The sequence below is a fragment of the Colletotrichum spaethianum genome, assembly GCF_022836535.1.
Source record: "Colletotrichum spaethianum MAFF 239500 DNA, contig20, whole genome shotgun sequence".
NCBI classification, from domain to species: Eukaryota; Fungi; Ascomycota; class Sordariomycetes; order Glomerellales; family Glomerellaceae; genus Colletotrichum; species Colletotrichum spaethianum.
In genome coordinates, this window is record NW_026054790.1 from 174,503 (window position 1) to 199,658 (window position 25,156).

The 25,156-nt window shown below is 49.1% G+C and overlaps 9 protein-coding genes across 9 annotated transcripts; 1 reads left to right on the forward strand and 8 right to left on the reverse strand.

The window, feature by feature from the left end:
• Positions 1-262: 262 nt before the first annotated feature.
• On the reverse strand, positions 263-553 carry ColSpa_07748 (3-ketosteroid 1-dehydrogenase helE; the record flags this gene model as incomplete). The annotated part of the gene is made up of 1 exon (XM_049273960.1): positions 263-553. The coding sequence occupies one exon, from the start codon at positions 551-553 to the stop codon at positions 263-265; it is 291 nt and encodes a 96-aa protein (XP_049129917.1).
• Positions 554-846: 293 nt separating this feature from the next.
• Positions 847-1,398, reverse strand: ColSpa_07749 (MFS efflux pump atnC; the record flags this gene model as incomplete). The annotated part of the gene is made up of 1 exon (XM_049273961.1): positions 847-1,398. One exon carries the CDS (start codon positions 1,396-1,398, stop codon positions 847-849), a length of 552 nt encoding a protein of 183 aa, XP_049129918.1.
• Positions 1,399-1,800: 402 nt separating this feature from the next.
• Positions 1,801-2,408, reverse strand: ColSpa_07750 (uncharacterized protein; the record flags this gene model as incomplete). Its single annotated transcript, XM_049273962.1, has 2 exons — positions 1,801-2,051; positions 2,105-2,408. The coding sequence occupies 2 exons, from the start codon at positions 2,406-2,408 to the stop codon at positions 1,801-1,803; spliced, it is 555 nt and encodes a 184-aa protein (XP_049129919.1).
• Positions 2,409-7,435: 5,027 nt separating this feature from the next.
• On the reverse strand, positions 7,436-8,535 carry ColSpa_07751 (uncharacterized protein; the record flags this gene model as incomplete). Its single annotated transcript, XM_049273963.1, has 3 exons — positions 7,436-8,251; positions 8,311-8,442; positions 8,485-8,535. The coding sequence occupies 3 exons, from the start codon at positions 8,533-8,535 to the stop codon at positions 7,436-7,438; spliced, it is 999 nt and encodes a 332-aa protein (XP_049129920.1).
• A 326-nt stretch (positions 8,536-8,861) lies between these two features.
• On the reverse strand, positions 8,862-9,405 carry ColSpa_07752 (uncharacterized protein; the record flags this gene model as incomplete). The annotated part of the gene is made up of 2 exons (XM_049273964.1): positions 8,862-9,152; positions 9,340-9,405. 2 exons carry the CDS (start codon positions 9,403-9,405, stop codon positions 8,862-8,864), a joined length of 357 nt encoding a protein of 118 aa, XP_049129921.1.
• A 2,109-nt stretch (positions 9,406-11,514) lies between these two features.
• Positions 11,515-11,808, reverse strand: ColSpa_07753 (uncharacterized protein; the record flags this gene model as incomplete). The annotated part of the gene is made up of 1 exon (XM_049273965.1): positions 11,515-11,808. The coding sequence occupies one exon, from the start codon at positions 11,806-11,808 to the stop codon at positions 11,515-11,517; it is 294 nt and encodes a 97-aa protein (XP_049129922.1).
• Positions 11,809-18,814: 7,006 nt separating this feature from the next.
• On the reverse strand, positions 18,815-19,945 carry ColSpa_07754 (2-oxoglutarate-Fe(II) type oxidoreductase hxnY; the record flags this gene model as incomplete). Its single annotated transcript, XM_049273966.1, has 1 exon — positions 18,815-19,945. The coding sequence occupies one exon, from the start codon at positions 19,943-19,945 to the stop codon at positions 18,815-18,817; it is 1,131 nt and encodes a 376-aa protein (XP_049129923.1).
• A 1,416-nt stretch (positions 19,946-21,361) lies between these two features.
• On the forward strand, positions 21,362-22,459 carry ColSpa_07755 (D-xylose 1-dehydrogenase (NADP(+)); the record flags this gene model as incomplete). Its single annotated transcript, XM_049273967.1, has 1 exon — positions 21,362-22,459. One exon carries the CDS (start codon positions 21,362-21,364, stop codon positions 22,457-22,459), a length of 1,098 nt encoding a protein of 365 aa, XP_049129924.1.
• A 332-nt stretch (positions 22,460-22,791) lies between these two features.
• On the reverse strand, positions 22,792-24,438 carry ColSpa_07756 (lactose permease; the record flags this gene model as incomplete). Its single annotated transcript, XM_049273968.1, has 4 exons — positions 22,792-23,424; positions 23,496-23,757; positions 23,842-23,987; positions 24,085-24,438. 4 exons carry the CDS (start codon positions 24,436-24,438, stop codon positions 22,792-22,794), a joined length of 1,395 nt encoding a protein of 464 aa, XP_049129925.1.
• Positions 24,439-25,156: the final 718 nt, after the last annotated feature.

The following is a 25,156-nucleotide window of genomic DNA, read 5'->3' on the forward strand; positions in this document are numbered from 1 at the left end:
GTCAGTTATTGTATTGCACGATCGGGTTTCCATCCATGTCCACTCTGTTCTTAGTTTAGTACATGGGCAGGCAGGCCACGCTCATGATGTCTTGAGTGTCGTTCGCGTCTCAGCGTAATAGTCGTTTATCCACTATATTTATATGAAGTCTTTCGTCAACCTGAGGTTGGTATATTCACAGCAACTGGTTACATATCTTTCGCAATGGAGTTGACGGCAAGAAATCCGTGCGTCATCGCAGGGGCCAGAATCGATCCAGCCCTCAGGTACGTCCGCCCCATGATGCCTGTATCCTCGCAAACAGCTGCGTGCCGAGCAAGTACCTGTTCCGATGGCTGGCATCCATAACCAACCAAGTGGGTATCAACTCGACGAACTTGTTTTGCTCATAATGGACCTGGACCGCGTCCGTGTACGGTGCTGCCTTGTTGTTGAACCGTTTCCCCTTGGCATCGACGATGATGTAGTGCGGCCGCGCGCGTTCCACGAGCGCGAGGTAGGGCTTCCTAGTGACGGGGTCGATAATGGTGGGACCCCACCACGCGTCGTCCATTAGCGCCGTCGCGGCGCCAAGCTTTACTCCCGCGAGGACTACGTCGCCTGTGTAATCAGAAATGGGTGCTGATCGATTCTAAGCCAGGGTTTCCGCCCAAGCCCCCCAGCATCACAAGAATGCTGGGGAGAACTCAAGTCGGCGAAGGGCATTGGTCACTTTTTGACCATTGTTCTAGCTTAAGATGAGGCTTGAAGATGATTTCGAGAGACGCCAAGTCTAAGTGACAGAAATGCTTGAGAGTACAGCAAGAGCGGCAAAGTAACAGCTAGCAGACACAAAGTATGGTATCCCTAGTGCAGCGCCCCTAGTGAGATGCCTCGAACCCAAAGGACCATCATCAGAGGCGCACCCAAGAGTGATCCAGACGTCTTGACCATCATGACAATGGAAAATATGTGGGAGTCGGGATCGACCATATCTAACATTTGCTCGTTCCGTTTGGGAGCGATGGAAGGCGATTTGAGCAGCGAGAGTGTAAATACCGGAAGGGCGGAGCCGAGGGCGTAGAGAAACAACGACGGCACCAATACCCAGATCTGCGTGGCCAGGGCTATAGCCAACGCACCAAAGATGGAGACGACCAAACAGATCTTTGCGTAGTACATATTCATGCGGTGGCTTGCCAATTCGGGCGGGATATGACGCGACTTCCTTTGGCTCGAGCGCAGGATTGCAGGAATGATGACCGTAAGCAATGTGAAGTTGACCACAGCTTTGGCAGATAGAAGATACCCTGTTGAAGCAAACGTCCAACCGTACCTCTTTGAGATGTACTGGACCAGCAACTTGGTATCTGAGCTGGCGAGAGACGTGAGGACGAAGCTGATAAGAAGGAGGGTCATGTTGCGTGGGTGACTCGCGATGATGGACCGCAAGACACCGAACCGCTGGACGATTGACCCTAGTAACGATGCGTCGGCATCTCGGGCTTTCAGTACAGGGGACGATAGCAGGGGCCGTGCTTGATCATCCGTATCGCGAGATGTGGAAGAGCGAGACTTGTTTTCCGATGAGTTGTCCATGAGGGATATGGTGGGTGAGGCCAAGAGAAGCAGGGAAATGCCGATCCAAAACGGCAGCCAAAGTAGTAAACTCATGGAGGCTGATGCCAGGGCCGGGCCCATCAAATTGACTACATAGGAGACGGAGCTCATCCAGCCAAAATATGTAGCACTTGACGGCCAGGTCAGTATAAGCACGCTTCAAGGGAAACTAAAGGAGGCTTCGAACCCCTCAGGTCTAACTCACCGCTGGACGTGATCATCAGTCATGCCAGATGCAATCGCGTATGTTATTGAGTTGAAAACGCAGTCGCCGCCCAGTACAGACAGAAAGGGTGATGCCACAATGGCCTTCGTGGGTAAGGTCTGCTCGAAATAACCCACGATGACGGCCCACGCCGACATGACGATGCGGGGGACAAGGTTGACACAGAGGATGGTGCGCCGCCCATAGCGTTCGGCTAGGAAGCCCAAGGGAATGGTCATGACGAAATCTGCAGACAGTCAGTTGCAAAGCGCATGCCGGGCAGTGTGAGTCCTTGCTCACCACCCACAATCCATGCAGTCTCCATGGTTCCCTGTATCCAAGCTAGACCCTGTTGGACGCCGTCAACCTTGCATAGGCGCTCTTCGACGTTGCCATCTCGGTCAACGACTGATGGGTCAGTGACCAAATAGTGCTCACGACAGAGGCGGCGCTCGATGACCCTGCTCAGGGGGAGCTGGTACAGGCTGGCAGCCAGGTTGACGAGGAGCACGAGCGCAAGCAAGGCCCCGATGCCGGCCTTTCGCGGCTTGCGCGAGGAGCTCGACGAGTTCGCAGCAGCATATGGGCTACTTTCGTTCTCCATTTCTGTAGCGGACGGCAAGGTTCCGCGATCGAGTGCGTTCTTGTGGTTTGTGTTTTGGGATTGATAAGAAACCAACCATGTTTTGACGCAATACTTTTCGAGCCGCCGCCACTATCGATGATGACTAATCATCGCATTTGGAGCGCGGTTATCGTGGAGTGAGCTACGAATAGATTTTCCTTCGTTACTGGAATGATGAATTATTGCGGGTTTTAAGACTCCAAAAAAGAAATCAACGTGACTATAATCTAGTTTTGAAGCCTACGAAACGGGTTTTGTAATCTGCACATCGTTTCTGCATATTGCGACTAGGATTTTTTGAGAATCCAAATCTGATGAAATGCCTTTAGTTAAGGTGCCGAACTGCTCAACATCAATGATCATAAAGAAACTAAAGGGAGAAAATGTTGACCGTGGCAGACAAAAACAACTCTCAACTATGATGCAGTTAATTACTTCTAAGCAAGGCTGGAGCCCCTCATCCTTGCTGCCACAGTCGACCTTCACCCTGCCACGTCTAACTCGGCGAATGAATTGAGGACACAGTGATGATCAAACTTCTCGTTTTGACCGTCTATGTAGACGGTCAGGTCTGTGCACGATTGTTGCTCTCGTGCTCTCAACTCTGCAGCAAACAATCTTAGTTGTTGCTTAGGAAGCCCGCCGAATGGGATCACCCTTAGCTCTCGCAAAGAGGTTGGGAATAGGCCCATAAGCTGCGAGCCACCCCCAAAGCCAAAGCTCTGTAGGTCTGTGGTGAGCGACTCAAGCTTTTCGAACGCATATAGGGGTATATCAATTCCGAGTTCCGAGTCCAGATGAAAGTACACCAGAAGGCTCTTCAATGTCTGTTTGTGCTTTGCGATGGCTTTCATCGTCGATCCTAGTTCTCGAGGGCCCGAAAAGTCGTATCTGAGGTGACACAGTTTGTGCATATCCACAGTCAGTGTCTCGAAAATCCTTGGAGTTATCGAACAGCTACTCAAATAGAGGCCTGTGAGGCTTGCTGGTAGCCTATTCTTTTGATTGGTGAACTGAACAGTATCCAGTTGGAGACTTTCTAGATTTGGCGCGCGGTCGATGACGGGCTGAATCTCGTCCATTGTGAGCCTTCCCGGTTGGAAGAGCCTGAGATGTTGAAGATGATCGAAACGAATCAAACCGGGGTTGTCGTCTTCGAGGAGCCAATCAAAAGAACCCCGATATATTCCCCTCTTCGCCATGAAAGATATATCCATGCATCGAGCGTATTGCGCCACAAACATGGCCAGTTCTATGAGAACATCCACGCGCCATGGGAACTCGTGCCAGTCGTTTCGAAGTTGGAGCCCCATCTTTTCGACTAGATTCGAAACGAATGTGATGTCTTGGTCAGTAACAGTCTCGAGGGCTGTTTGATTTGGGCGCTGTTGTGCCTTGATCACAAGCCGTCGCGTACACGCTACACAATGGGGCCGAGATCTCCAGCCCCTGAGAAGTGATAGAAGCTGTGAAAAGCTCGCTCGGGGAATGTAGACAGACTGATAAAGTCGCGCTTCAGCTGATACTCGTAGTTGATGACATGTTCGACAGAGGTTTCTCAGCGCCGTAAGCCCCAAGTTCATACGCTCGCTTACAAACAGTTCCGAACTGTTCTCTGAGAGGAAATTACATGGCTCTGGGTCGGGGCCTGTAAGTTCAGAGAGGATTTGGTCTGTGATCTCGAGGGGAAGCCTGAGCAACGACGCCATCTTTTCAGATGGCGCTTCGACTGACCTCGAGTAGAGGTCGCAATCTTGTTGTCCTGATACGACCGATTGACTTCTAGTCGAGTGGCACGTGGCGCAAATGACTTGTTTATTCGGTCAAGGACAAGACAAGAAGATGATGGAATTCAGCGAGGATGAGCAAAATTTGTCCAATGTTAGGCCGAGGAACTGGGCTTATTTTGAAGGATTTCGCAGCCCCCCCTTGCCAAGACCAGTGTTGTTGGCTGCTCCGGGTTCAGTAAGCGAATAAGTTGCCCGTTTAGTCCCTTGCTTGAACCAAGTGGGGGGAGATATCAGGAGATTGCATGGGTAGTTCAGTGCAAGTGGATAACTGCCTAAGAAAGCGGGCAACCATGCATGGCTTGGCCATGCATGGTAGTCGCTGCTTTGTCTTTCGAATTACCTGCGGGGCGCATTCTTGACAAGTACTTTTAGATTGGTTCCAGTCAACACAGTTTATGATGGGATAACGGACGAACTTGATCGTTCTGTCGTAACTTTACGTGTTCAATAAGTCCACTTTTCATTTATTCCCAGAGTTTTGATTGGGCTGTGTACAACGCGCTTGAGCAACGACTTTTACCTCAACTCTGCATTGTCCTTGCAATTGTCACAAGTAATTCTGCAGTTTAATCGGAAACCTGAACAATAGACACAGAAAGTATGGTTTATCTGTGGTTTGAAATGATTGAGCACGTGGACATCTGTCTTGCCATATGTAGATGATAGCCAACCTGACTCCGAACCACTTCATCATACCTGCCTTCTTCAAATCCAACTGATTTACAACCCTAGAAAGCACTTCGAACCAAATTCATCACTCCCATTCAATGCTTTTGTCAATAATGATTCAACAAGCGAGTTTCAACTTGATCCTCCCAACGTATTTTGCAAATAATGAACCCGAAAACGATAACTATCTCTATCATTGAACCTAACAAGAAGAAAGTTCTCCAAGGATATAACGTGTAAGCTAGGCCAGCTAACTCCTCAAATCATATCTTATCCTTACAGTCCTATCCTCTTGTTGCTTCGTCATCACCTGCGCGAAGTTCCTGACTGTTTGTATCCACTACTAGAGCCGCCGCCCTGTCCCAAAGGGTGTCTTCGCTGTCCAATGACGCCAAAGGCATTCGAAGCCGGAACGAAATCATGTTCAGCTTCATTGGTGTGATCCAACCGCTTTAGATCACCGATCTCCTGCCCGATGGCACCATAGGGATGAGGGGGTCTAACATGAAAGCTTCCAGACCCTGTGTTCTGCACAAAGTTCTGGGAATAACCAAAAGGGTTTGCCGGCGTAATTGTTGTTCCCCTCATCCAGTTGGCCTCGTTCACCAGTGCCGAAATCTTTTGATCACGTTCAGTAGGATCAGTTGATCGTTCGAATCTTCTAGCACTCATCGAGCCACTTGGAGGGGCGTCGGAACTACTAGTGCTGTTGCTCGAACGCGCTGCCGCTCGTTCTGAGCCAATGGCACCGTATGGTGTGGTGCGAGGAACCGAGTTGTCGACCATGATTGCGGGCTTACCTGTCTTAACTACGCGGCCGTAAGGGTTGCTTGAATTTGTGACACCAAAGGTTCTCATTGGGTTCTTCGCTGGAGGGTTTGGTCTTTCTTGGAGGGCCTCCAGGCTTCCTATCTGTTCGTTGAGATACCTTATTCTCTCCATCAGACTTTCGCGAGTTTCAGGCTCGGTTGAAGCTTCTGAAAAGCCAGATAGGAATTGGCTATAATCCTGAGTTGCAGGCGCATTTCCAGTGTGATTATTGGTGGTAATGCCCCTAGTGCAGCCATTGTATGTGCTTGCGTGTGCAAATTGGTTTCCGGAGTTAGCGAGGTTAGCATATTGACCTTGAGCTTGGACACGCTGGGCATCCACATTTTTCAGATGCGACGGCATGAACTCGTAAGGTACCGCAACCCGCGGATCCTTCCAACGGCCACGCAACTCGGCCAGTTTTTCGGTCTTGGTTCGAGCCGTCTCTTGGAGACAATAATAACATATTGGCTCAGTCTGCTTCATGTCAATCCACCTGAAATATGGGCAGAAATCTTTGGGATCAATGAAAGCGTTAAGTACAACCTCGTACGGCTGCTCGTAGAACCACTTGTCGCAGTAGTCCCAGGTCTGTGGCTGGACTTCAATTTCTATAACATGCCCTTTACCAGGGCAGAGTAGTCCTGCCGTAATGGGATCATTGTCTCGGCGAGGGCAGGTTGGGTTAGAGCACGGGCAGACGTGCAAATATCGTGGCGTCTGACACATGGGAGCTTTTATCGGTTGTGAAGGGATACTTGTAAGATTTCTTCGATGCAGATTCTGAAAGTAGAACTGTAAGCTGTAATTGGTCTTTATAAGCTGGATGATCTGGTTTGGTTTGGAATGCCGGGGAATGAAGACGATCTCCATGGCTTTATATGTCAATGATTTGCTCCAGCAGGTCAACTGTTCGTTCAATCCTAGTTGAACTGACAAAGGTATACTTTGATCATTGTGTACATCTGAGAACAGCATTTACTGTCTCTTTTGTTTCTGGCTTAGGACTAGACTTTGTTGAGTAAAAGGAGATATTCATTTACACTTTCAATGTTTTCTTTGCAGCCTCTATGAAACGGCCCTTAAAGGACATGAAGGCAGAACAAACGTCTAGAATTTAGTAACTGTCACACTGTCGGACTCTTCTAAACCAATATCTTAAGGAAATCGTTGAGGCGTCAGCAACGATAGACCATGCATGAAGAAGCCCTTGCGGTCTCCAACAGAAGTAAACACTGATGCTTGAACTAACAGCCGAATTCGCCAGTTAATCAACGTTTGAATACTTATGCTTCAACTGTTTCAGAAAATCCTCAACGTAGCGCATTTCTCTCATGCTGTGAACGGAGGCGTTTTGAGAAAACAACATAGATTTGGATACCTCTGGTAGCCGATCATAATACTAATACACTTAGTAATTATTCAACACTGATCCTACAGGCTATAGTCTGCCATCGCCCTTTTGACAAATTTCTGGGGTATCGACTCTCTGTCTTTTCAAGTGCAACCCAACGCCTATGATACATGTACCAGTCGCCGGTACTGGGAACAAGAGAGCGGCTCGTGTCACTCTAAACCCTCTGAGTATTAACGTTATTCGCGCCGTGCTGTCCCTTCCTTAATCGAGAGGTATGTACCTATGCGCTCAGAATATCGTTATGTACAAATTCAGTGTTCCTGCAAAGCACATCTAAACTCGTCTTGCGACGTAAGGCCTGAGCTTGGAAGTCCTGGGCTTCAAAAAACGCTGCCCCAAGGTCGCGAGTCGCGTGACCTTCTTTCCCAACTTCCTCTCCTAGGTCGACGACGATCTTCTCGCCGCTGTCTTTCGTACTCGTCTCGCTTAGCAATTTCTTCGAGAAGAATTTCCCTCTTTTCCTTCTCACCAGCGAGGATTGACTGCAGCAAATCAACCTTTTTGATGAGCTCGTCCACCTTAATATTGTCTCCTTTGAGCTTCCGTTCGAGTTCTTCAATGGTGCGAAGCAGTTTTTCAATCTCGTGCTGTCGTCCGTCGTGCAGGTGGTGATTATGGCGCTCAATGCGAAGCTCTTCTTCGAGGATCTCGACCTTGCGAACAAGGTCTGATATTTGTCGTACGTATTCATCCGACTTTGGGTGTCTTAGCCGCTCTTCTGCTAATAGAACCTCGAGGTCATCGATTCTCCGGCCAAGCTCGACCGCCTTACGCTCCCAGTGCTCCGTTCTCTTCTGCTCTCGCTCCAAGTCCAGTAGCAACCGTGCGTTGCGGTCCTCGATTTCTTGCCTCCATATGCGATTGTCATCAGCCGATATCCATGTGCTACGTAGGATGCGAATCTCGTCGCGGCTCTCGTTCAACCTACTAAGGCAGTCATCGTAGTCTCTGATAAGCTTGTCGTGGCGAATTTGGAGGTCGTCAAAGTGAGGATGGTGATCATGGTGGCCAAGATGACCGTGATGATGCTGTCTCTCGCGCAGCCTTTCCTCCAAGTGCTTGATCCGTCGGATCTGGTCTTCTCTCGAGTGCTCGAAACAGATTCTATCGGCTGTGACGTCGCAGTAATTGAGGCACTTGTCAAATTTGCAACAGTGCTCATGGCAATACCCGAGTGGAAGCCTGGCGATCTTACGACATCCGGCTCTTCTACACTGATGGTCCGCACAGTACTCCCCTCCTGCCAGGCATGGTCTTTCGCAAGACTTCCAGTGACAACGGTGTCGATGGCAATGAACTCCAAGCTCGGCGATCTCAACGCATCCAGCTATAGTGCAGGTGTGTCTGCGACAAAAGGGGCCAAACCCACCCCCTTTGAGACCGGCAGCCACTGCGTAGCATCTCGCCCCGCCGCATCCATGTTCTCGACAGAAAACTCTTTCGGCATCGATTTCGTTGTCGCGGAAGCTCAGACAGCCTTCGTAGGTGCATTTATGAATCGCGCAGGACCGGCAACCCGAAAGACACAGTTTGTCGCAGCCTTTGTATGTACACTGGTTTTTGGCATAGTCTATTCTCTCGGTCAGGTTGCTGATGCCACGAAACTCTTTGGGGACACCTTACGATGCTCGCAAAAGTCCCAAAGGCTGTCATCAGACTTTTTCAGTTTGAATTTCTTGCAGTCTTTGACAGTACATATCTGGTGGATCAAGCAGCGATTATTGGCACGCACGGGTTCCCGGCATTTTAGCTCTCGACATATCTTCGAAACGTGATCAACGCAATATTCGGAGTCAACAACTCGTCTCTCGAAACAGCTCGATACTCGACATCGGTGGTCTGGACAGTACCCGCATAGCTTATCTCTGGTTTTGTAACAGTTTTCGACGTAACATTTGTCTGTTCGTGCTGCACGTCAGCGTCATGGACTCGGACTTTAGAGCGGTCGAAACTCACGGTCCAGACATTTCCACGGTAGGGGCACGCCCGATGGGCAGTCTCCGGTCCGATCGCAGCCCACCACTCCGCATCTCCGATCTGCGCAGAATATTAGAGAAGCTACGAAAACGGAGGGAGGGAATGGAATTACGGTCAGAACAGAAGCGGTGCAGGAGATCTTTTGGTCGATTGCACATCTCCGAGCTGAGTACACAGTATTTGCAGGTATCTGGGTAGTCTTGGTCAGCTTGACGGATGCGTATGCGTGGAAAATGTCATAACTTACGATCGACGCAGAAGTCCGAATAAATTCTGATATCGGGTCGCATTGGATCGATGCGTATGAAGGCATGTTTTCTGGAGCATCCGTCGACATGACATGTCCTTTCGTACCTGTAATCCACACAGTCATCACAACTGCATCTCGACGACCTCGAAGATCTTGATGATGATGACATGATGGTAAGCCAAACGAAAGTGGTTGTTGAACTGTGACTCTAGAATCGGTGTATTCTAGACCATTTGGGTATTTGGGGTGAAGTAGGTCGCACTATGTTGGACTGCGCTTATGAGTGGTAGATGAAGTGGTGGCTGCAGAGAAAAGTGCACGATCAATGGAGAAGGAGAAAAGAAAAAGTTATGGATGGGGGGAAGGCTGCAGAAAGTCTTTTTGAGAGAAAAGGCACTTGAAGGAGGTCAAGGTGGTTGTATGAGAGTATGTCCGGGTGAAGTAGGCCGACTGGAACAAGGACCCCACGAGGTCAGCGTGACAATAGCTTCATCCCAACTTTGCGAAGTGGTGTGGCTGAGCTTTATCCATATCATCACAGGCGCTTGACAGCGCTCGGTCACGCGGCCTGCTCGACATTGTCCTACCTGCTCAGTTCTGTGCCATTTTTCGATTTTGGAATTTACATGGGATTTGTAACTTTTTGGTGAGCTTAATTTAGGAACACGGATTCGGTAGTAAAGCGTCTCCTAAAATGGCATTTAGAGGCTGAGTTGTCATCGTTGTTGGTTGTAATTTCCCTTGTAGACTTTCAAAAACATGCAACCTGGAAAGCCGCTTCCGGCGCCCCTTCCCCAAGTAATGAGCCAGAGGATCAGCCAGATGTGGAAGACTTGCCATGCACTCGAAGATTAGTCAAGATCCAAAGGGTAAGAATAAACAGAATTATCAAGATTGCTACCTATTATAAAATGGGGTTTTTTTTCTTTCTTCCTTCTTTCCTTCCTTTTTTTTTAATTTTTTTTTAGAAGCTGATGGAAATCTTCCCCGAATCGCGGATGCAACTGTAGATACGGTAGGTTGCATTCAAACGATCAACCATCAGGTCGGTAGCTGCCGAAGCATGTCGGTTAGCTGACCGAGCGATTCCATGCGAACAGACGTCCGACAAGACGCCGCCGAAACGAAGCTAGGTTGACAGACAGCCGTTCGGCCTGGACCAAGCAAGAACTTTAATCGATGTGCGGATGTGCGATGCAACCGGAACAAGGTGAGGGGGCCCGGGGAGGATCCAAGTTTCAAGGGACTTGCATGGATGACGCCGGTAAGCATCAGCCACACGTGGCCCCCTAGACTAGGTGGTGGAGGGTGGAAGCTCTGCAGAGGGTCTCAGAGGATCACATGGGAAGGGCGGGAGGTAGTGGCATGCGGCCTACCAACTAAGACACAGAAATTGGGGAGTTAACACAAAGATTGAGACTGCCTGATTACATCAGAAACCCAAACAAACGGCTTTGCTGTACGGTTAGCGAAATGTACAAAAGCAATGCGCTTGTTTGTTCTTGCATTCTTTTCGACTGGATTAAATCTTGACCTCCAGTTTTTTACTGGCGTTGTTCGTTTGCCCAAGAGAACTACAAAAATGACCCAGAGCTTTGAAAGAGTATTCACAGCGAATCGGTCGACCTTGAGCTTACGCAAAGCTATCAGTCCGATCACACTGGGCTGGCTGAAAAAGCATGTACGCATGGACAAACATGCAAGCTAACAAACATAGTGCCCACAAAGAGTATAGAGGTGCTTAGAACAGTGTCATTGAGATGATCGTTGTCCTCAAACTGTTGGTTTACATTCTCGCGAAAGGAAGGAAAACTTGAAAATCGTAAATTCACTCAAAGAATTGCAACTGCGTCAGAATTCTGATCAAGTAAGCCGCCAAACATGGACGACGAAACAGAAATTCCCTAGGCTTTCGCGGCGAAATGTCAAAGCGCCTGGCTGTGTCTCAGGGTATCAACACAGGTACGAGGGCCCAAAACTTGCTTTGCTCGCCTCGTGCTTCGCTCTTCGCCATGGACTGGAAACCCGAAAGGATGCGGTATCTGTTCTTCACATGTTCGGGTGGTCAAGCAGTTTCCGTGGGATAGAGATAGCTCATTTGACAGATAGTTTACTGGGAATGCCTGACAGGTGTAATGGTCGGACCACATCGAGCTTTCCCCACGGACTCCTTCATCCTCCGGGTCCGATAACTTGGCCGACGACATTCTCAAGCACGGATGCAGCCCTACGCAGATCCGGAGCTTCGCCATGCCACCGCTGCAAAGCCCATGTAGCCGTGTCGACCGCCTGTTTCCATCGCTCAGGCAGTCGGGGGAACCTACCGCTCTTGACCACAGCCAAGACCAGGAGAGCACGGGTCATTGCCGCTCTGGCCATGAACCAGGTTCCGTGATGGCGATGGTGCGGGTTAGCGTCCAACAGCAGCTCGACCGACAGCTCGAGGCACTTCTCCGCTAACGGCATGACGCGGGGCATCCAGGGGTCATCCGGAGATTGATGCACCACGTAATAGATGAAAGGTCGATGTATCCATTCGCGGCAGCTGGTGGCGCGATTCTGGATAAAGTGGACGAGCTCGTTGTTGGACAGGTCTCGATTCTGCCAGTTAATCTGCGAGGGGATGTGCAAGCACCTTGGAAAATGTGAGCGCCACTTTTCGATCCAGATCCCAAACCCGACGGCAGAATCACTGGGACTATTCTTACCACACGTTGATATGCTCGTCAAATTCTTGGCATTTTTCAATCACCCTCGCCACGTCTTCGACCCATGCTTGCTGCCCGTTATAGCCAAAGGTAGATATCGCACGATTGATCATTCTCCTCGATGATATTTCAGCCAGGTAGTAGAACCAACTTTTTTCCTCTTCATGCTGTATGTCATCTTCTAGAACGTCCAACGCGCTTGGCTGAGCAGCAGGAGAAGCAACTTCAGACGGAGGCGAGGGAAAGAGGTCCGGATAGTCCAAGCTGGTGATGCCACTCGAAGGTAATGGGATCTCGCATCTTAATTCACTGCGGTTTGCGAATAAGCTCTAGCAATTGTTTGAGGACGGTTTTTGGGTCTGGACTCACCACTCAGACTTCATACAGGACCAGTAGAGCCTTTGCTCGAGACGACGTGTTTTTTGCGAGATCGGATACGGGCTTCGTCTTTGACTTCGCCGCCAAAGAAGGTTTTTGAACTGGACACAAGCTTGGTTGAAGTAAAACCATGCTTGCAGCGGTTGGAGAGTATACATTTCATACACTGCGAAGAAAAAGAGACACTGCACTTGCAGCAGGGAAGGCTCAAGCAGCCCCAGCCTTTTCTTAGCGGCGAGATAGTACGCTCTAGCTGTGTCCGGATCTGTTGAGGTTGAAGCAGAAGAGCGGATTGATTCTGGCGTGTCATTATAGTTCAGCTCGGATTGGAAAGGACTTGCAAGGCAAGCCAGCGCGCAGGCAACAAGCTAGCTATTGGGTCAGTACACGCGCTGAAGAAATCCCTACAAGCTCTGAACGCACCACAAGACACGAGGGGCCATTCCATCGTGGCCCGCATTCGGCTGCATCTCTGACAAAGATTTTGAAGTCCGCAACATCAAGTATAGGATTCTTCACGTGGACATATGCCAGAAATTTCTTCGAGAGCACTGTGAAGTCGTCTTCCTGAACTCCTCGGCCAAGATTGCCAGAGTTGACGGGCTTGGGTCGATCAGGAGACTCCCCTGATCGTCATCTTCCAACTCAAGAATGAAGGACTCAACGTCAGGAACGATGTCCCTGAAAATTGGCCATCTAAGAATTGCCTCACAATTGGAACTGGTAGCTGCAGATTCTGATATGCCAAGCCGTATCATAACATCATCCTCTGGTAAAACATTTGATGCATGAGCTGATTCTGCGTTGACCGCAACGCTCGTACTGGTTTGTAGCCTGCTGATGGATGTTGGGGACAATATTGGCTGCTGTAACGTAATAGTCGGGTCAACGTCGTCAAGTGGTAGCCGTGGTGCTTCCAGAAGCGAAACAACATGGTTGATGCGATCTAAAATCGCCAAGCTTGCAGGATCAAAGCTGGGGGGTAACGAAGGGTCAAATGATGGTCCGAGAGGTGTGTAAAAACATGGGACATATGCTTACGTTGAGAAATCATTTGAAATGTCAGGGTAAGTGCAGTGGCCACCATTCCGTTGGCAAAAGCCACATGCGGGCCGAACGTTGTCGCATTTCGTCTTCCGTACCCGGCATGGCCCACACGCGGCGACAGCGCGCCTCCTTTGGTACATGCCGGAAGTCCGGCGACGCTTGTTGCTTGTTCCGGGGGTCTCATCTTCGGCGTGTGCCTCAGACATGGTTTGGATGATAGGATCTTTTGTGGGGAACCTGAAGCAGAGATCGCTGTATTAGTTGACTTTTGATGCAACCCGTGTCGATAACGGGGTGTCCTTTGAGTACTTGGCTTGACTAGAATGGTTGAAGACATTCAGTTGAGGAGCACGGGGAGTAGCGGAGTTATGAAGAAACGAGGTGACGGAAAGCGAGAGCGAGACGGGACCCCACCTAACCATGTGGAAAGGGATGGGACGCCCGATTCATTCTTGGTTAGCGTTGTCGCCGCTTTGACTATTCCCTCATCCAACCTGCCATCCAGACTGGCATTCAAACTTTGAATCTGGAATGAGAACAATACCCTTCGTGACTCTGGAAATTGTTCAATTGACTTCTAGCAATAGAGACGATAAACATCGGGTTTCTTTTGAGGCACGTGAAGGGTCCAAATTCGAGGTGCTGAATATCAACGGAACACTCTACAGCCTTCGACCGACTTGTGAATAGTCTCTTTTTGCCCTTGCCATTTTACAGCAACCAGATAATCATCCATTGTTATAAGAAAATGCTCTGGTACGTTATAGGATACCTCAGGGCTGGGGCTGTTGACATCCTGTGCTATAGTCCTATGTCTGTCCCTTGATGAACTCATTCTGTAGTTGCAGTCTAAGCGACCTGCTTTATCTCCATACTCGATGCTTGGTAGAGCTCCCTTAGTGGCTCTAAACATGATATTATACGATCCGTGTGCTATGGTTTATTCTCATGCACCGAGGTGGGCTTCACCTGCTCTGTTGTAACAGCTGTCACAACCTCCATCTGAATAAACGGTCCTTCCACAGGCCCCGCTGACGCACGGCTATGCATTTCAAGCGCATGTACCACAGGCATATTATGTGTGCTTGCATACGACCTTCCCCAGCCCCTCTGACCTCCATGCTTCCACCACCACCAGTCTTTTTTCTTACTCTCGGGGATAACTCTGACAGGGGTACTCTCCTGCTGGCAGGCCCGCTGATGACTACTGTGTGGCCATAGTCTCGTATCGGCGTCCTTATGAAGGCGAATCTGTCCAACCCCGTATCGTGAACGTCCTGTGGAGCGCTAAATAGTATTGTCGTTGTCCACAAAATAGAGTTGAAGAGTCCGTTGGCGGCCAGAACCGACCCCGCGAAAGCGAAGTAGAATATGCCGAGGTCGATGCCCAGAAGAGATGTGACGCGGCCGATTACTAGAGGTACACTACAACCAATGTATACGAACGGATAGACGAGGAAAGCTGGGTGGTACCCGGTTAGCTGTCGATGTTCCGGGTCTCGATTGCTCTGGAAACCAGACTCTTCGCTCTGCGACGATCTCTTTCCCGGCAGATGACGACAGTTTCGCTTCTGGCGCCAGAGGGCGAAGAACACATAGCCATAAAGGCTGATTGTTATGGCAATTGAAACCATGACCCAGAAGTAGTGAGCCCATAAGCGCCAAGAATCATACGCTGTGGAGATCCAGCACCTGAATCGGGTTAAAATCAGTTTGGAGAGTCCTGTAAACTGAACGATATGGGATAGAGCTTACCAGACATTAGCCCTCATGAAAAAAGACTCTTGTGGGACCGCCGGGTGAAGCACAGAGCTGATCACCCCAGCCCCATTGATGCCGAAATCAAACACCCAGAGACCAGCGATGGTGGCATACACCGTCCACGGCGGCGGCTTGTATCCCAACCCCACTGTCAGAAAAGTGTTGACGGATATCGCTGTAAGAAATAGACTGGCGGCCAAATTACTCGTCGATCCCAGCCATCCTTGAGCCCAGCAGACAGAAGAAGGTGCATAAATTCCATCCTCTAATACCCAGTAAATACTTAGGCTATAGGCGACAGCCTCCATCATATCTGCCAAGAGAAGATTGTAGACGAGAATCGGGAACGGACTGCGAATTTCTTCCTCTTCATCTTCCTGCTCTTCTTCTTCCTGTTGTCGCTGGTTGCCAACGCCATTGGATTGCTCTTGCATACTAGCCAACCTGTCGAGCTCTTCAAGCCGGGCAAACCCGGTGTTCCCTGAGCCGGGAGCATCTAGCCCTAGAGTAAGGTCTGGTAAATCGGCGGCAGTGAAATTTTCTCGCCGGGCATTGTCTCGCCTCTTCTGTGCCCATTTTCGTTTTCGGTATGACAGAAATTTGTAGGTAATGAAAATCCAAAGCAAAGTGGTAGCCAGAGTAGACAGGAAAGAAAATGCTGTTAAAATTATGAGTCCGCGGCGATGATATTCTGGTAACGGTACCAGACTCCCGCGCAGTGACGCGGCAGACATAGTGATGATCCTCACGAAACAAGCAGCGACGACAAGTCTGATAAAGTGCCGTTGGTCTATTAAATGGGCAGAAATTACATAGCCGCCATTCCGTCCTTGGAAAGATATACCCACAAGGCATCGAATAAACCCATCCTCATGAAGTTTTCTTCGAAGTTAGACTTCAGCCCGACTCATGGCCTGCATTGACTTTGCTGCCAGCTATCCGATTTGGGGGTTCGGGTTCGTCAACGAGCGTGCAAGTAGTTTCAAGCCTAAACTTTCCTGGAGTTACACCAATAAGCACGCTCACTTTTGCTCCCCATCCCAACTCTACTTGCGTCCCTGCGAATTTCATATTTGCGCATTGCGCTTGATGAACTTACTTCCGAGCCACTCGCGTTCTTGTTGTCAGCAACCGTTTCACAATCGCACGTGGGAATGATTGGCGCAAGGAGCAAAAGAAGCATTTGCAGAGATGTTTGTCGGTTTACAAACATGGGCTTTTTACAGGGAATAGATATAGGTCCAGGCGCATCGACACGCGGAAGGACTGTTAAACGCTTCATCCCGCACATATAGAAAAACTTTAAGCTGACTAGCGGGACAACAACGGCTTGAACCCTCCGTAGGCACTTGATTCCGATAAATATGTAGACAACTAAAGTCGGAGTTTGCCCGAGGAGTTTCAAGCGCAACATGAAAGCATCAGAACACTGATGTTGCTCATGCTAACACGATAGGTCCGGGCCTGAGGTTCAAGTCTGGCTTCTGACAGCTCTACACGCAAACTCATTCAGCAAGACAAGCTGAAAAGTTTGGTAGAAGAAGATGCCATCATCCATATTACACTCCGAATGTATGCCGCTGTTCCGCGTCGCTTAGCTGCGCTTTTCAAGCCACTCGTGCTCAGCTTTTCGATGCCTTTTCTCCTCAGCATCTCTCAGACCGATTCTCAGTAGTATATTGGCGTACTGGGCAAGTCCCAGTAACTTGACTTCAGACCAGACAACTTTTCTGTTCTGAGTGTTACCCTGTCTTGGCGAGCTACTCGTTGCCCAATCCTGCGCGAACAGACCCTATTCTTTGCTGAAAATGAGATGGTTGTGTCGCAAGCGACCTGACTCTCCGATATAGCTTGAGTAATATAGATGTTGTGGTGGAATTTTCGAAAGTTACCTTCTGAAGCTGATCAAACAAGGTATAGGAAAAGCGTCATGGAACTGGTGAAGTAAGCTCTTGTTAGTCCAGCTATGGATACTACGGTCTTTTTTCGGATTCTAAGCGACGACTGTTGTAAATGGGCCCAGGCCGAAAAGATTTCTTAATCACTAATCATGCCCCGGCGAGAGAAATGTGGTTTCATGTTGGCCCGTTGGGTCACGGAAGGGTAATATTCGAAGTTATTCCAACTGCTCTATCAACGAACATAGTGGTGGATGAGTTATTCTTCACATACAAAATTAGAAGCAGTGTAACACTAATTCAGCCTGGAGTATACCGTCACGAATGATTCGCCCACTTGACATTCGACTACCCTACTGTTTAGTCCTTCGTATTCGATTCTCAAGCAATGGATCGAGTTACGTCGACTGCAGCGCCCCTCTTAGAGATAGCAAGTGCTGTTCGGAGCCATCTCTACTGAACCAGACGCCAAATTTGACCCTCTATGAAACCGGCAGTAATGGCATAGCGATAGTTGTCAAATTCTAATCATCGTTGGGAAAATAGAGCATGATTACCACGGCAGATGGGGAGAAAACTCCTAGCCACCGTGAAAAAACCGTCATCTGCTTACACATCCGTCTTGGTAGAAATGTCAAAGATGGACTTTTCCGAAGAGACATGAGAGTTTTTGTTTTCAGTCACGAACGAACCTTATGAGATTGGACGACTAACCAATAGTAAAGACTCATATGAATGACGCTGTGGCAACAGTCTCCGGCGTTCCGCAGCAGGGAGACCTCCGAAGCAGCGCCGTGACACACTTTCTTGAGGACTAGGTATATACCGCCATTATTTCTTGGAAAGTGAGAGGATTTCCGGATTGCGAGAAGCCATAACGCGGAGCGCCAAAGGCCAAGATCCATCATGCCAAAATCGGATGAATGCTAGTAAATTACTGGTGGCTAGTTGCCGACCTGGTTTCCAAAGACAAGCTCACTGAAATGATCCATTACACTGTAATATTCACCGAAAGCAAGAAGGAAAGTTCTATTTAATGGTTCTGCTACATGTTTCCCTATATTTCTGTTGTCAATCCCCATCAAATTACGTTAGATGCGTTGCTTGCAGCATGGTGAAAAAGCAATGGACAAGGGATGGAGGACAAACAGTGATCTTAGCTGCGTTCATTTGTCCTCCAACTGCATCCATAACTCACTATAGCTCAATTAGTGCTAAAGTACTCAAATGAGCAATGTTCGTTCTCGAAGTCTTCCATGATTCCTTCATTGTGTTTCAACGACTGTGACTAAATCTCTTCACGACCACGCTAAGCCTTGACTAATCCTCAGTCTATCCAGAGCGATTCGGAGTGACTTGAAAACTTCTTACTAACATAATTATTCCAATGGTTTCTTATCGAGAAATGTTTGCTATTGGTGGGCTTCGTGTTGTGAAATCATGCGTCTTTTCTACACGGGCCATCTGAAAAGGCCTCGGACGTCGATGGCGAAACAAACTCCATTTCCGTGATTTTTGTTGGAAACATTATCGCAGTGCTGGAAAGTTCCGCCGTCGAGCACATGTCGTTGTGCGGTTGAGGATCTGATCGGCCAGAGGGTTGGATACATTCACTAGTCGTGCTGGCCTCTGAACTGCCCCCTATGCACAACTCTAGTGATGAAAATAGAAGACTGTAAATCATACCTCATTTTCGTCGTCCGATTCTACCTTATGCATTGCCTGCGCTCTCCTTTGGACCCATGCCTCGCAACCAATCTCATCATATTTGGGCCTCTCACCATCTTTGACACAATTTCCAATAACTCCGCAGCTTTCATGCAGCCCAAATCCGAAAAAGAAGGGCATACTGATGCGCTCTTCGCCACTGAAATTCTGAGCTCGATGGACTGTACTGACGTAGAGATCATTGGTGATACGCTGCAGGTAGTCCGCGATGTTAACGACGAACGTCCCTGGTATCGGTGCCGCCCGTATCCATTCGCCCTGACGATTCAATACCTGTAATCCCCCGACAGCGTCTTGCCACAGAATGGTGAAGAGTTGAAAGTCTGTGTGCGACCCTATTGAGACCTGAGTGGTGGCGCCTGAACCGGCATCGCCTTGGGCTTGGGGCAAAGGCGGGTAGTAGTTCAGCGCCAAAGCGGCGTCAGGGTACGCAAATTTCGAGTCGAAATAATCCTCTGGCAGCTCAAGAGACATAGCAAACACACGGACTAACACACGTGCGAGCTTCATACAGGATTGCCAATAGCGAATAATGGCTTCTTTGAAGCAAGGCATGTTGGATGTCCCATCCCAGTGGAAGTCCTCCATTCGCAAGAAATTTCTTGCCTCTTCGGGGATGGCTTTCACATCCGTGACATCAGGGTCGTAGCGGGGATCATAAGTCCAACTGAACGACTCGCGGACATCGACGCTTTCTGATTTGTTGATGCGCTGGGATCCGGATGGTTTGTAGCCGTTGAAGTAGCGACTTTTTCCCACCCAGGAACGCATCTTGGTCTTCTCGTCCTGGCGGAAATATTTTAAGCATGCTGCATACGCAGAGTCGGTGATGTTCGAGTTAATGCCATGGTTGACCAGGTAGAAAAAACCAGAGGTTGTCGCAGCTTCGCGAATCTGCTGCGCGACAGACTTCCGGTCCGCGAGCTCGAGGCTGAATGCGAGTGAAATATCAATGATAGGGATCTCAGTGGGAAGGGCGTCGCGGAGCGGAGTGCATAAGATCCGCCGTGTGACGGGGCCGTTCCCCGACGCCAAGCGGAGGGAAGTTGTCTCCGGGTCAGATACGACAGCTGCGGTGCTCATGATTGGCCAACTCAAGGTTTCGTGTTGTGTGAGGACACGCCCACACCAACCAACTCATGTGGGAAGAATGGGTGTCCTTGGAGGTTTAAATCAGCATTTGCAAAAAAGACTAATTTCAGCCGATCGGCCGCGTTGAGGATGCGGGGTGATACGGAGTGATAAGCAAAACCCCGCAGCCGAAGACGGGGACTGAGGCCCGACGCCACTGGCTGGATGAAAGGGACACTGCTGATTGTCGTCGGAGTTGGCCGCCTATCACTTAACAAACCAGTTGAATGTTGAAGTTAAACTAGTTTCAGTCCGAGTAGAAGAAATGTTTGACTGATTAGACAAGTAAAATCGCATGAGTGAAAGCCAGTTTTCTAAGTTCAAGCAGAAGGGAACTTATCTCGGGACTCAGCGATGGATGCATAGATTCTAATGATTTGCATGTAAGTGACTACACACATGCCCAGAAGTCTCAGTCCTTGGCTCGTTAGTTACCAGCATTGAAGAGAAAGTATTCAACCCCGATGAGGCTTCCATCTATTAGCCAACCCTAATGATTTTGTTGGTCTCAAAGGCGGTGAGATTCGTACGAGTGATAGCAATGAACCCTCCTAGACCTTGTAACCACGGCGTCGCCTGTTTCTCAGCTTGTGTCGAGATAATCAGTACTGGTCAATTCGCTTAGGTGACAAGTCTGCAGCGTCTGCACCTATCGCAGGAGCGATAGCTTAGCAATTAGTCGGTGCTCAAATGCTTGCGTCCAGGGTGCAAGTTGCTTCGTTCTTCAAGACCTTCTATTACTAGTAAATTGGCTGCGGGATCAACGTCAACATCAATATTGATGGCGCTCGACCTGAAAGCCCTCGCTGGTGCTCATTAATTGGTGGAGGGTCTCAAAGCAGTCGGAATTCACGATAGTTCTTTGACAGTGACAGAGTAGGCGATAGCGGTGTATAAAAGGCATTTCAGTGTTTCGGTCTGTCGAGTGGATCCGCTTGTTCAACTACGTAAAAACAGCAACAGCATCACGACTGGGATTGGTATCGGCGCTAAGAGCCCACTCTGCGGTAATATACGGGGTGCTTGAAACCTACGGGGAGTATCGGAGTCGTGTGTTCCCCACTCTCCTCTCCATCTACAGTCGTTAGAAGCGGCAGAGCTAACCTTCTAGCTTCATCAGTCTCCTTTAGCGATATGTTCGACAGAACAACGCACCTCAGGGTTGCCGCTCACCGTCTAAGAGCCATGTGATAGGTGGCATTTCTTTAATGTCCCCAACTCGCCCCGCAAATATGTGTCTGATCACGAGTGATTTATAAGCCTCCGTTTCCCATAAATAGACCCAAGGACCAGTGTGCTGTTCCTCCAACGTCATGTATGATAAGAGAGCGACTATTTCCAAGTTGAACATCCATAGCATCTCTCGTCATGACGACCGATATTCCGATCCTTCGCTGGGGCATCATCGCCACCGGCCTCATTTCCTCATGGTTTGTTGAGGACCTGGTTCTTGAGCGTTCTGATGCCAAGGCAAAACACATTATCCAGTCCATTGGGTCGTCCTCGTTACAGAAGGGCAAAGCCTTCGTTGAGAAACATCTGCCTGGCAAGGAACCAACCGTCTACGGCAGTTACGCTGAAGTATACAATGACCCCAACGTCGACGTCATATATATCGGCACGCCTCACGCTTTTCATAAGCAAAACTGTCTCGACGCCATCCGTGCCGGGAAGCATGTACTTTGCGAAAAGGCCTTCACCATTACTGCTAAAGAGGCCCGAGAAGTGTTCAACGCTGCAAAGGAGAAGGGCGTCTTCGTGATGGAAGCCATGTGGACGCGCTTCTTCCCTCTCACGCAATCTCTGCTGGAGGTCTTACACTCAGATAAGCTGATTGGAGATATCCACCGCGTCTTCTGCGATTTCTCCACGAACATGAACATCGCCTCCTTGGGCCCTGATTCCCGCTTGAAAAATCCTGCTCTTGGTGCCGGGAGTCTTCTTGACATCGGTGTCTACAGCTTGACTTTTACGATCTTGGCGCTGGACCCAGGCGTGGGCGATAAAGCCAAAAAGCCTAAAATTACTGCCACACAAACGATATCGGATGATATCGACATCGCCACTTCAGCTCTTCTTCTCTATCCCAGTGGGAAGCAGGGTATTTTGACAGCGTCAACTCAGGTCAAGTCTCCACCCGGGTTCTGTAGGATTGAAGGAAGCGATGGGTACATCATCGTTGAAGGTGTTGCTACTTCAGTTCCTGGGTCATTCACCGTCCACTCATCTACGGCCTCTGGCGAGGGATGGGCCGAGTCTCCAACACTAGGTCTGAAGTCCAAGAAGTTTGACTTTGAAAGAATCGGAAAGGGGTTTTACTGGGAAGCGGACGCGGTGGCCCTGGACGTTGCCGCTGGACGTACGGAGAGCGATGTTATGCCTTGGGCCGAGACGACCCGTGTCATGGATATTTTGGACGAGATCAGGCGGCAGGGCGGTGCAAAATTCCCCCAGGATGACCAGTAAGTAGACTCTCTTAGATCTTGAGGAAATTCTTAGATACTAGAGAGACAAAATTTAATATCTCTCGAGACAGATAAAACATAGTAAGTATTGAATCATATGCCACCAAGGCAGCCAGACTTTTGACGAGCATTGGTTATTGAGACTAACCAGTACTTTGAACTCGTGAGCTTCTAAACAGATTAACTTTCGTGACAAAAGAAACAGAAAACCCACAGATCCGTGATAGTTTGCTTGAAGTAACGAAAAAGTAGCAGGCGGAAGCGGGCTTGAATGTAGACAAAGCCAGGCAACCCCATGGTATCAAACAGTCTTACATCATATGATCAAGTCTATCAGGCCAACTCGACTTGTTTTACCTTTTCGTCCTTTTTATCTTCCCCGTCACCCCCTTCCTCGATGTCAATCATCTTACTCACGGGCTTGCCCTCAAATACCTCGCGGATTTCCTCCAGTGTGTGCCCTTTAGTTTCGGGGAACAGAAACCAAATCAGGACAAACAGTGCACCAAGTATACAGCAAAAGACTATATAATACTTCCAGGCGATCGTTTTCATCGCGATTGGGTTAACCTGATTTCCGATGATAAGGCCGGTAAAGGCAGAAATATAGGTGATAGACAAACCACGCCCACGAAGTGTGTAAGGGAAGATTTCGACAGGGTAAGCTTGCAGCAAAGGTGTCCATGCAACATCATAAAAGAAGTAGAAAATGAAGATGAAGGCTACAACCGCTCTTCCGGTAGACTCGTCGCGACTGGCGACAAAGTGAGAAGTCAAACCAGTCCAGGCGATATAATTAGCAAGCATACCCGCCGTGGACATCAGGAACAAAAGTCTTCGGCCGAGTCGATCAACCATTAGTGCCCCGAGAAAAGTTGAGATGACCCAGTTGAAGATTTGCAACAACCCGTTGATCAGCGTTTGGTCCTTGACTTCGGTAATTCCGATGGTGTTGAGAACCAATGTCTAATGCATATGGTTAGTCTTGCAATCCTCGTGCGGAGAGTAGCAAAGCGTCAGCATGTTTCTGAGCATACCAAGTAATAAGATACTACTGCAACGCCGTTCCATTGCGAGAAGAAGCCCAAAATTACGGCAATCAGCGTACGTTTGTGGTTGGCTGGGGTTCGCACAAGCTCAAGCCAGGATGACTGGGACATGGCCTCTACCTCTTCGCCGAGAGTGAGTTCTACTTCGCGCATCTCAAAGTCGACTAAGGGGTCGTCAAGGTTACCGCCAGCATGATAATCGGCGAAAACCTTTCGCGCCTCGTCTTTTCGACCACGACGCATGAGCCAACTGGGAAGGGACGCAAAGTCAGTTACAAATTACAAGAGTGACATGTGCAGATTCAAAATCGGAACTGGCGAAAGAGCGACATACCGAGGTGACTCTGGAAGGAAATAGAACCCAAGTAACTGAACAACTGGAACCGCACCTTGGAGAATCGACGGAATCCGCCAGCTCCAAGTGGACGCGATCTTGAATGTGCCAAACGTACACCAAGCAGCAAAGATGGAACCGAAGTACTATGTGCAAAAACATCAACATTACATTCGGGACCATGTGAATTTTGTAATGTGTTTTCATTCAGCAAGGCACAGGATAGTATCATAATCTACTTACAAAGAATGTGTTGTAGAGGGCAGTTACTTTTCCCCGCTGAGTTGGGTATGCAAGTTCGGTAATAATGATGGGGCTCGGCTGGCTGATAAAAGTCGTGAAGAACCCCAGCAAAGCCCTTGCCGTGACGAAACTCGTTAAGTCCTTGGCGAGGCCTTGAAGAACAGCAAAAGCAATACAAGCCACAAGTCCGATGAAGAGAGGCAATTTGCGGCCCCATCGATCGCCGGCGTAGGTGACGACGAATAGAGCAACGACTTTGCCAAGTGGGTATACAGCGTTCATGAGTCCAAGGATCGCACCCTCGGGGTTTCCGAAGAATTGACGCCATTGGGGTAGAGTCTGTAAGCCGTTCATCATCGATCCTACAATGCTATCAATTGCCTTTCTCATCGGCAGTGGGAGACAAATGTTCAATTGTTGGCCTTACCATCATAGCCAACTGATGCCGAAGACAACAGCGGTACTAGCAAGAGGAGGTTCAGCTTCAACAGGTGAGCCGTTAAGTACCATGGCTTTGGATTTTTGGGAAGGACCTAGAAGTTTTGAGGACTAATTAGATTGCGATCGACACAAGGAGGTGAGGTGTCGAGGAACCGCGTACAGCTGCAAGTGCTGGCCCAAAAGCAATGTGGGCGTCCCTCTTCTTTCCAAAGATTCCCATGATCGTGGATGAAGGTTCTTGGTACTAGAATGGTTGGGAACAAGTCGAAGCGGGAACTGCGTCAAGTTGGCCACTTGTTCTACCCACTTAGAAGCGAGTCGGACTCGTGAGAAAGACTAAAGCGTCGACCACAATGTCGACGTGAAGGAGGGGGGATCATGCCATTTATTTATTTCAACCATTATCTGCACAATGGCCGACCACAGGTTTTCCAGCCACCGCCTAGAGTCCAATTTCCTCGGTAAGTCTCCGCAGCACTGCGCATGAACCCCCGGTTCATCCCCATGGGGAAGACGCGGGACCGGAACTCGGGATGATGACTACCGGAAATCGGAGGCCAGGGGTTCATGCGGGGAAGAGAGCAACGAACAACTTGATAACACTCTCTTTAGCTGAGCTAAGACATCTGGG